This window comes from Sminthopsis crassicaudata, chromosome 4 (genome assembly GCF_048593235.1).
Source record: "Sminthopsis crassicaudata isolate SCR6 chromosome 4, ASM4859323v1, whole genome shotgun sequence".
Taxonomy (NCBI): Eukaryota; Metazoa; Chordata; class Mammalia; order Dasyuromorphia; family Dasyuridae; genus Sminthopsis; species Sminthopsis crassicaudata.
In genome coordinates, this window is record NC_133620.1 from 221,007,977 (window position 1) to 221,019,760 (window position 11,784).

At 38.3% G+C, this 11,784-nt stretch overlaps 1 protein-coding gene across 4 annotated transcripts in view; it reads left to right on the forward strand.

The window, feature by feature from the left end:
* Positions 1–11,784, forward strand: part of BACH2 (BTB domain and CNC homolog 2) — a 425,828-nt gene that overhangs the window by 405,429 nt on the left and 8,615 nt on the right. For all 4 annotated transcript variants that reach the window (XM_074310289.1, XM_074310291.1, XM_074310290.1 and 1 more), the window contains one exon: positions 9,126–9,332. In XM_074310289.1, coding sequence (XP_074166390.1) covers positions 9,126–9,332 — 207 coding nt within the window. The remainder of the gene's footprint in view (positions 1–9,125; positions 9,333–11,784) is intronic.

Below are 11,784 nucleotides of genomic sequence, written 5' to 3' on the forward strand. Positions count from 1 at the left end.
TAAAAGAGAAATCTTTCTGTCATCTGGGTCACTTATAACTATATTTGCCTTGACAGAATGATGCTGCCAATTTCAGTATATTTTTTATCATCATGATTTATTGCTCAATAACCAATCTTAAATTTCATACTAGGCTAACTTTTTTTGCTCGGACACTTAGATTTAATCACATCATTCAGCCCAGTTCTAGAAAGAAGGCTCATTTAGATTCCCAGTTGTCAAAAACTATCATAAAAGCATAGATATTATAAATATGAAGATGTTTATGGGATTTTTTTTTTTCATTAGTTCTGTAACTTTTTCTTTGTTAATAGTTTTCATGGAGGGCGGGAAGGGAGAAGAGAGAGGGAATGGAGGGGAAGGGAAAGGGAAGGAGGGAGGAGAAGGGGGAAGAGGAGAGAAAGAAGGATGGAGGGAAGGTGAGAAGAAAGAAAGGAAAAGAGAGAGAAAAAAAAACTAAACTCCAGAGTTAACATTAAAATTAGCAGATTTGTCTTGACATCTAAAATTAATAAGACTTAAAATGCTGCAGGAAAAAGATAGGTTCCCAGGGAACCCCAACACAAAGAATGTTGACTTCCCAAGTTCTTTTTTTTATGTACACACACACATTGATCTTCATGTACATATATAGTAACATTTCAGGAATTATAATTTCATGTGAGTGCAAACTCCCCCTACTGATGCAAATTGCAACACTTCTATAATTATGAGATGAATTTCAATTGTCAAAGTATCCATGACCTCGTAGCCAAAGTCTTCTCAACTAAGATAGTTTTCATTAACAGATATACATAGAAATATATTTTAATTGTGTCTGTGACTAATCTGCTACTTAAAAAGAAAAATTACCAATATGTAATTGTGTGTGTATGTATTTCTAGCTGGTATTATATTTTGACTCTATGTAAACACTGTTCAGAAAAAGATATCCAGGTCTCTGCAGTACTAAAGCATGCTACATCAAGGAGAAAAGAAACCCCATGAGAAGGATGGTTATGAATAATCCTCAGGAATAATAATATTAACATTCCATCTGTATAAAACCACTAGTTTTTTATTGATATTTTATTTTTCTTAGTTACATGTAAAACAATTTTTAACAATTAATTTTAAAACTTTGAGTTACAGATTCTCTCCCTTCCTCATTCCCTGACCCATCCCATTAAGAAGACATATGTGAAGTTATGCAAAACAACTTCATAAAGCTCATATTGTAAAAGAAAACATAGGTCTCTGCCCCCTCCCAAGAAAACTAAAGTTAAAAATAAGTATGATTCCATCTGTATTCAGACACAATCAGTTCTTTCTCTGGGAATGGATTTTTCATCATAAGTCCTTCAGAGTAGTCTTAGATGTTGTATTGCTTAGAATAGCAAAGTTATTCACAACCAGTCATCCCCACAATATTGTCATTACTTTGTACACAGTACATTTCATTTTGCTTATGGAGGATTTTTCCAGGTTTTTCTGAGAGCATCCTGCCCATCATTTCCCTTAGAACAATAGTAGTCTATCATAATCACACACCACAATTTATCCAGCTATTCCCCAATTGATGGACATCCTCTCAATTTCCAATTCTTTGCCCTGAGAAAAGAGCTACATATAGGTCCTTTAAACCATTATTTTTTAAAAGCACTTTCACACTTTTACATTTTGTCTTCAGAAAAACCCTACAGGCAGACAAGACAGATAAGAGATTCAATTAAACTTATCTTTCTATTTATTTATAGTTACTTACTTAAGGTCACCAATCCCAAGATCATTGCTTTCATTCCCTTTATACAGAGGGCACTGTAGAAGTGTTATGGTCAGTCACCTATATGAGCAACATTTGGGGGAAGGGGAAGGGAAAGGATTAAGCAAGAAAAATGTTTATAGGACAGTTTTGCTGTGCCCTTCTCCTTGTAGTGGTTCCCCAGCCATAAAACTCTTCTTTCAGCACAGAGATTGTACTCCTCTGTCAGATGGGGATAATAATATCCATCCTGCCTACTTCACAAGGTTTGTGAGGATCAAATGAGAACACAGATGTGAAAGTGCTTTGAAAAGTTAAAGATACCATTTAGATATATGAAGGCTGTATCTTTCTTTCTATCCCTACCTTTCTCTTTCATGTAAACTCTTAGTCAAAACATCTGAACTGATATATGAGTCTGGTTTTTATTTTTTGTGTTTTTTAAGGATTGAAAATATTTCCCAAATTAGCCATTAGTATGATTTTTTTGTTGTTGAAAAGTCTTTTTTTTCCCCTGACATTGTGCAGAAACTGTAATTATGTTCTAGTCTCTCATTAAATCCAAGTGTGTACCGTCAAGGTAAAGTGAACCTAGAAAATTAGGGTAGGAAGGGGAAGAGGTTGTTGGAAGGGCACCAGGCTTTGGAACCTTAAAGTGAAACATGAATGTTAGCTATTATTGTCTTTGTAGTTTCCTTTTCCTTTTCCTTTATACATAAGCCCCCTGACATTGTTAAGAAAAAAGCCAAGGCCCTTATCTTTTTTATGAGGTATCACAAACGACATATAAAAAGAAAACATTTGTAAGAGTCCAAGAGCTCCATGGACAACAGCACTTGCAACTAGGAGCTGAGTATCTCTTTGTATCAGATAATTCAAGAACAATGGTGGGGTACAAGTGTTAGCTCTAAAAGGACTGTGCCATCAACTGATCTGTTCTGGGTCAGGAAGGAGAGCGAGTGTCCTGACTTCCCCAGCCATTTCCCCAGGATCCTGCTGCCTGCTTAGCCCAGAATGATACCACTCTGATTTTCATATTTCAAAGTCTCCATCTTGTCCTTAGCATTTGGGAGCCAGAGCGAACCAAATATATTGCCAGCAACGGTTCGCTCTTAATCTCTTGTGAGCAAAAGCCCCTAAAGTATCTAGCTGACCTGAAATCTTTTCCTTCCTTTGTCAGCTTAGATCCAGTGGCTTGGACTGTTCCTCAGATCCGTTCCATGCTTTGTCCTCCCAAGCGAAAAGAAGGGTCAGTCCCTTGTCAGGGCAGGGCCACAGCCAACAGCAATAAGTGATGCAAGCTGTGACATTGGCTAATGACAAGTGGAAAGAATGAGCCGGCTCGGCAAGGCCTTTCCCTTGCTGAGTCAGGGACTGCCTCAGCCTGTCTGGGACTCCACTGAAATCCAGAGCCCTATTCCACAGAGGCTTGTGTGCCGATACAAGAATGAACACTCGCCATCAGACGCACAGTTTATCTTATATGCAGCTTGTTTATCTGATGGTATATGTGGATTGCTGGTGTATAATGGGAAGAGATTTGGTAATACCAGGCTGTTCAGGAGTGGCTAGTGTATGGTATTAAATAGATGGCGATATTCATAATGTGTAGGGAGTTAAAACCAAAGCCATTGCTGAGATGTAAAAGCCAGGAAAGAGTAAATGTGTGGAGAGACAGTTAATAAGACATCAAGTCCTTTCATGAGTCTATTACATAGATAATAATGCACAGAAAGGGATTGGGGGAGAAACAAAAGCACTCTGCTTTTCTTTCATTCTGTCTAAAATTAGTGGTATGATTTGGGTTTTTTGGAGCCACTTCTGAGATTTACAAGATTATTTATGTATGTACACATATTTCACATATATAAGCACATTATTTCACATATGTTTATGTACACATACAAATGTGTATCTATAGACACATAGACACACATGTATGCCACAAATATACTTCACATCAGATCCCCTAAGAAGACAAAAGGATTAGGTGGCTCTTTCCAGAATGTAATACTATGAGATGTCCAAAAAAAGCAGTAGATTTGGAAGGAATATCAAGAAGCTTGAAGAATACTTTAGGAATTTTTCATTTGTTTACTGTAACAATTTTTCCTTCTCAAAAGGAAATATATATTTTTAAAGAAACCTTAGAAATAGCTTTTCATGTAGGAAAATCTACAATAGAGCTTGTTTCCCTTCAATCCCTTTGAAATTCCAGATAATACTATAGTAGCTACATTGTGGGTATGTATTAACTTCTCTTTCACAACCTTTGAGAGCAAGAGTTAGGTTCTAAAGCCGCTGGCCTGTTTCTCCAGTTTTTGAAAGCTAGTGAATGACTATTTCAAAATACTTTGTTGGCCCCTCGTATTTGTTGTTCTTGATTTTCCCTAAGTCATGAGCTACAGATACATTTCTTTCCTGAAAACAAAGATACTTTTAACAAAACCAAAATTGCTTTACTGTCCCCCTCCTTTTTAGCCTAGCACTCACATTGCAAAGACCCCTCCTCCAACCACATATTAAAATATGTGTCTCTCCTAAAACTCTGGACTTCAGACACAATCTAAGATCTGAGTGTGCCATGTTTATTGTCTGGAGGGTCTAAAGGGGGAATCAAACATTCTTTCATTTCTTTAGTTAGTCCTGTGCAAATACAGCACCCAGTAATAAGCCAACTCTTTATTTAACCATGAGAGCTGCACTAAAGAACTCTAGAGTGACACATTCCCTTATTATTATGTTTTCTCTGGGCCAGAATTTACAAGTGATAGAGGACAGAGTTTGCCATGTAGTAGATATATTAGCCGATGCTTTGGGAACCTTCACCCAGTGCCTGGACCTAAAGGCCTTCAGGACCAGCTATGATATAAATTAACAAAGAAATTACACATAAAGAATAAAAAAATCAAGTAATCATTTTGGACCCCAGGAGTAACAGGTTTTCATGTCACTGTAAGAGCTGGGGAAAAAAAAAAAAAAAAAAAAGGTTTTAGTTTAGATTTAGTAGATACTTAAACAGCCCTCCAAATGTAACACTCCAGCATCTGAATACCAAGAAGTGGGTTTCTCTTTCAGAAGTCTGGTTTGGGAAATCCAGATAAATCCATTTTCTATGGCAACTAGTAGAAGCATTAGCCCATTTATTCACAAGGTCCCCTAGCTGGAGGGAAGTTTGAGTGTTTAGTGCCATCTGCTGGGAAATCCAAGCTTTACAGACTCTAAAATGAGATTTAAGATTCCAATGTGTAGCCAAGTTTGCTTCTTGGCCTATGAATGTAGAGCTTTCATTTCCCCAAGGAATAAGAAATAAGCCAGCAGCTCTAGTTAGTTTAACGGGGAGAAAATGCATAATCAGCAAATATCCTAGAAAGTTTTAATAGCATGAACTCTTATTTCTGAGAGGACAGGGAATGGTATCTAGATCTTATCACATGGCAAGTATTGGGATGGGGGGAGGGCAGAAAGAAGAGTCCCTAGTTGTGATTTCATCATTGTAATAAATTCAGTGTAGAAATTTCCTCCACCGATACAAATCAGTAAGTCATCTGTCGCGTTCCTCCCGGTAACATGGGACATCACCAGGCTTTATTATCTGAAAAGGGAAAGGAATAATCATTTATGTAGTGCTTGCCACGTGCCAAGCCCTATGTTAAGCAGTTTTTACAAAGATTATTTCCTTTTATCCTCACAATCTTGGGAGGTAGGTGCTATTATTATTATCCCTATTTTACAGTTGAGGAAACTAAGGCAAACAGTTTAAGTGAATTGACAGTAAATGTCTGAGGCCATATTTCAAGCTCTCGGTCTTCCTTCCAGATCCAATATTCTTTCTATTCTATAAAATTTTATAACTTGTAACTAAGCTTTGCTTTAGATATTGCTTTCTCATTTAGAGAGTGAGATCATTAAGAACAGGGACTCTTTTCCCCCCCTCTCTTTATATTCTTAGTACTGTTCTTGACACAGAATGTTTAATAATGCTTCTTCCTTTATTCATTGACTTATGGTCTTAAAGAGCTGCTTGGGAATTTAAAAGTTAAGTGACTTGCTCAAGATCACACAACTATTATCATTCTGACATTTAGAGCCAGCCTTCTATATGCTGCCCTCTTATTGTGAGTATTTAATAAATAATAATAATAAATGTAATTAAATAATAATAAATTAAATAATAAAAATTATTAATAAAAAATGTTTAACAAATACTAAGTAGTCACAGTCAGTTTTCACAGAGAAGACTCTAGTGACTCTAGAGAACCTGCTCCCTTAGGGTTTTGCCAAACCTGGCTATGGATGAACTCACTTTTATTTAATTTTGGTTTTTATGATAACCTTTATGATCATGAACAAACCTAACATTTCAATACATAAAGAACAACAACAAAAAAGAGGATAGTATATGAAATTGTGAGTTTCTATTAAATATAATTTGTTGCATTCTGATTTGGGGGGGATTCTTTGATCTTTTGACTTCAAAAGAGCCATTAATTTATCAGTGGAGATACATCTTCCATTAACCCAGCTTGCAGCTCTTCCATCCCTTGGTAGAGGCTCATGATAAGTTGTAGAGGCCAATAAACTTGAACATGAAGCAGCCAATTTCTTGGTGATGTGCTCTTCAATACTTGTAGCCAGGCCAGTTTCCAGTGGGCAGGCACATAATGCCAACCCGCTAATCAAAATCTTTCTACCTAGTAGAGATTGTACCCTACTGCCTTTAAGGGCTTCACCTTGATGTATCATCAAAAAAGGCCTTGGGGGGGGTATCATCAGTCACTCATTAGTGGTTCTGACAATAAAGACAGTTGTCTTGTCTATTCGCCACATAATACCCGCTCTCCGTTCTGACATAGTTGATTTATGATGGATGCTGAGCAAGTCGCTTTGTCTCCATACTCTTAAGTAACCCTCTAAGACTGGAAGATTTAGAAATTTCAACTTCCATTGATAGAACAATTTCCACACCAGGAGATTCCTGTCCTGTTCAACTCATTGTGATCTCTTGGGGGGGTTTCTTGGCAAAAATATTGGGGTAGTTTGTCATTTTCTTTTTACAGATGAGGAAACCGAAGGGTTAAGTGACTCACCCAGGTTCACACAGCTTAGTAAATGTCTAAGGCCACATTTGAACGCGGGAAGATGAATGTTCCTAACTCCAAGTCCTACCCATCTTCATCAGTCAGCATTCCTCCAGACATAGTGTTGTAATAACTAGATACTTTAGAAAACAGGGGAAACCTTTTGTCCTCTAAGAGATTATATTCTAACTTTAGTGGGGAAAATAATTTGAAAACCCTGGCCGACACAAAAATAGTTAGGAATCTACCAATTGGTTACCTGACATGTGTGTACGTGCAAGCAGACATGCAATCTATTGGAAGAGAAAGGCCACTGGAGTTGAAGGCAAAAGGCTAGGGTTCTAGTTCCAGTCCCACCACTTCCTCTCACTTCACTTCTGGGCCTCAATATCCCCATCTTTAAAATGAGGGAGTGGGACTGCATGGTCTCTAAGGTCCCTTATAACTCTAAATTCTTTGAGCCAATAAGTCACAACTCAACTGCCCATCCACAAAATAAAGGGAGTGTGAATTATACCTCCTATCTACCACAGTGATTGTGAGAACCAAATAAGCTGATGCACAAAGCACATGGTAACTAAAAATACAGCATTTATATAATACTATATGAATGTAAGGTGTTATGATTATCTTTCAGTGGAAATGAGAGCTGTCAGTTTAGACAACAGAATCAGGTTAGAAAAGCTTTGACAGGCTAGAATGATAATCCCAATTTAGTTAAGAGAAACAACTCAAATTTCCATAGTTATGAAATGCTGGAGGCAGATTACTTTCATAGAGACATATTGTCCAATGTTACAAAGTCTTCTATACTTTACCCTGATCACACAACAACCGGAGTATTAAATACGGTTCTATGTACCACATCTTTTAAAAGAACGTTAGTGAACTGGATTATACCCAGAAGAAAGTAATCAAGGATGGTAATGGGACCCAAAACCAGGCCATGTTGAGATCAGTTAAGGAACCTAGAGGTATTTAGCCTGGAGAAAAGATGATTTGGAAGAGGAGGAGTGATGAATGTTAGTTGTCTTCAAGTATTTGAAAGGCCAACACATTGAAGATGGATGATGTATTCTGCTTGGCCCCAAGAGAGAACTAGGAAGTTGAGCCTTCCAGTTTCTCCAAAGTATCCAATGCCTGCAGGGATGTGCTAATAAATATTTAACAAATCAATTGGGAGAAGGGGCAAGGATGAAGGAAACTTACTCTGGACACATTTTTAAGTTTATCCTTGCATTATTAGCATTTTCTCTATCACTTTATCAGACCTGAACAATCAAAAGGACAATTAATCAAGCCCTGATTTTTAGTGTTTGCCACTTTTCTAGGTATAAAAACTTAATTAGCTCTTTAAGCAGGTATAAGCTAACTGCAGCATATTGTTTGGTACCTATTTATTCCACTGCTTGGTGCTCAAATATTACCTTAGTTGATACTTTGCATGTGGTTATTGATTTCAAAAGGATTACCAGAGTAATCTACTTAAACTAACATTAATGAGACTTATTTCACATTCTCCTTCACTCTATATTCTAACCCTAACAGACCTTTCCTGCTATTTTCCAAACTCAGCCTTTTTTTTATCTTCTGACTCTTGCCTTTAGGCAAGCTATATCCTATGCCTCTCCTTCCCCTTCCACCTCTTAGAACACCCTAGGTTCATGCACAGCTCGGATAAAGCCCATTTTACTTACTTTGCTTTACTTTACATGTTATATGCCCCTAATAAAATAGAAACTCCTTGAGGGAAGGCTAGTCCACACCTCTTGTTTTATAGATGAAGAAACTGAGACCTAGAAAAGAAAAAGCTTTTAGCTAAGGTCACACCCAGGCAGTATCAGGAGTCTAGCTTGAATCTGGAGCCCTCTTGGCAGTAGCCAGTAGTTCTTCCTCACTGCCTTATCTAGCTATGGGAGCCTAATAAATCCTTGTTGGATTGGATTAGGATAAAAATGCTGTCATTTGAAAATTCTGTTCATTCTAGTATATTCATCATCATTTTCTTTGATAACCTTTACTGATAATCAAATCAAAGCAGCATATGTTTGTGCTTGCTTTGTGTTCTTCTTCAGCTGGTCATGTTTAACCTAAGTTTTAGAATTCCCTTATATTTAAAAATATGAAGCTACTGTCCCCCAATTCATTCTCTAAATCAGCAAGAGATGCATTTTCCAACTTACAATTCACTAATTGTGTGCCCTCATGAAGGTGACAGTGACATTTTGGGAAGGATGTTCTGTTAGAATTATACAGTAATCATTCTGTAGTAACCCACTGGTTATCTTCATCGTTGGTTTCAGGTCAAACTTCCTTTTCCTGTCGATCAAATCACAGATCTTCCAAGGAACGACTTCCAGATGATGATAAAGATGCACAAGTTAACCTCAGAACAGTTAGAGTTCATTCATGATGTTCGCCGGCGTAGCAAGAATCGGATTGCAGCTCAACGTTGCCGCAAAAGAAAACTGGACTGCATTCAGAATTTAGAATGTGAAATACGGAAATTGGTAAGTTTGGGTCATTCTGCCCTTTTACTCTGCAATTGGAAATCTGCAATTAGGTTGCTAGAAAAGTTAGATGTGAGAGCAAGAATAAAGGGAAATATTAAAGGAAAAAAAGCCAGCATTCAGGAAAGGATTATGATCGTTTTTTTTTTTAATAATATCCCAAAAGCAAATTATCACTTCAGGTGTTTGTATGTATACAAAATACTAATAATAGCATCCCATGGCATTCATTATTTATATAAAGATAATTATTTTTCAAATTTAATCTATAAATGGGGCTTTTGGTAACTCACCTCACTCTAGGCAGGGGCTTGGACAAAAGGATCTCATAAGATTTTTTCCTGGTCTAATATCTATAATTCTGTCATTCAAAAACAAATGTCCCATTCTACATGTTAAGAGTGTCTCATTCTTTCTTCTGCAATTAAGAGAGAAAGAGTTTGAAGTGCACTGTCATTCACAGTGCTAAGCTCCTTTTCTTCTAAGACAACTAAGCCTCGGACTAGGAGTCAGCCTCATTTCTGTAAAATTCTGCATTCGTCCCCACAGTTCTAAAGAGCTGAATAGTGGAGCCCATCATTGAGGCCATGTCTATATTAATCTGAGAAGTGAAAAATGTATCAACACTGCACTATACACAATATATCTTCCTGTTACTATGCTACAGGGCAGCCATTTGCCTCATTTTAAGCCTTTAGCTTTGATAAAAAATAAACCAGAAAAGCAAAGCCACTTGAAAAGCAGTAGCAGTTCTTAAATAGTATAAAAAAAGCACATTCAGCCTCAGTGTCCCCATTGAGGTAATAGCACACAAACACATGTTCCTTAATCCATGAAGCTCTCGCACACCTTCCTTATTTCCATGATACTAATTTTATCAACAGTGTCCTGGGTTATCATTTCTTTCTGTGGGCCATGCTCAGAGCATCACTTCAGCCACCCCATCCCTAAGTCATCTCCTGAGAAAGCCTCCCCCTGAGGGTAAAGGCCAGGAAACTGCTGTAATCTGCCCAGCATAGGAGGCTCATTTCCTTACTCTGATCCAGGTTTTGTGTAGGAACCAGAAAGCTCCAACTTTTCCAAACTTCTTTGGGTCCTTCCTATCTCCTAGCTACTCCCTCCAAATTCTTTGTCTCCAGCACGCGCCACACAGCTTTTACAAACTTGCCTAATGTATTTCTCTCAAGTTACACGTCTACATCTGTTTATTTTTCATTTTTTAAACATGTTTTCTTGGTAAATTTATAAATATTTTAGCAGGTGCCCTTTCCCTGTGTAAATCTCTCAGACACACATGGCCACCCTGCCTGCCAGATTGCATTTCCTTTCTCTCACATTCACCACATAAGGACTCATTTTCTTTCTTGAGTTTCTGCTTGCTTGATATTCATCCTTACTCTCCTCATCTCTCCCTTTTTTCCCCCTTGCCTTTCCTGTTCCTTCCCTTGCTTTTTCCTTCTCTTCCTTCCCTTTGTCCTTCCCTTACACACACACATACTCTTTAGCAGAATTTGGCAGTGATACCAAAGAGAATGGCATGAAAGGCCAAAGATATCCCTGCCTACCCAGGGCATGATGACCAAGAGCTACTGGAGTGACCCGCTATCATAGGGTCATCCACTTAATAAACACTTATTAAGTACCCACTCTGTGCCAGGCATTGTGCTCAGTGCCATCTGCCTCTATTGACAGAGATGGCACTTAATTGCTCCAGAACTAATTGTCAAGTCTGCTCACAACCTACAGCCTTTTACTTTTTTTCCTTATCCATTCTGTTGCCCTTCTCTGAGGCAATCATGGCCTGGAGACAACTAGCAGAGTGTAAAAGCTTCCTCTCTAAATGGTAGGTAAGCTGTGCTTGCATGGTGCTTCCCCCTCACAGATTGCTGTGTCAGTCACTGCAGCTTTCTTACCACTGTCAAGCCTGGCACCAGCTGAGAAAACGAGGTACTGCTAGTGCCAAAGGGATGAATCCAGCTGCGCTTGGTAGCTGCCCAGAGAAAACAGTGATTGGCACTCCACCAAAGGAAGGGCTCCCCAGCGTGCATAAAAAAGGAGAGGACTTTTCTGGAGCCGTCATGCTAGCAGGGGAGCTAGCGGGGCCCCTCTCACAGAGCTATCTCAGGACAGGAGGAGTAGTCTGGAATTTAAAGCTGAGGAGCAGATCTTTCATTTGTAACCCTATTAGGAGTTGTCATGTGGCTTGTCTCAAAACTTGTAGCATTGCCATGATTGTGTCTGCAAAGACTGATCCAGCCAAATGAAGCTACGATGTCAACGTAGGCTGTTCCCACATTAACAAAATCAAGAAGACCAGAGTATTCCAACACTCTAAATTAATAGCAATCTCTGCTGCACTATCGTGAATCATAGTATGTTAGTGCTGGAAGGGACCTTACAGGCCATCTGATTCAGTCCCTCTCATTTTGCATATAATGAGGCAATTGAGAAA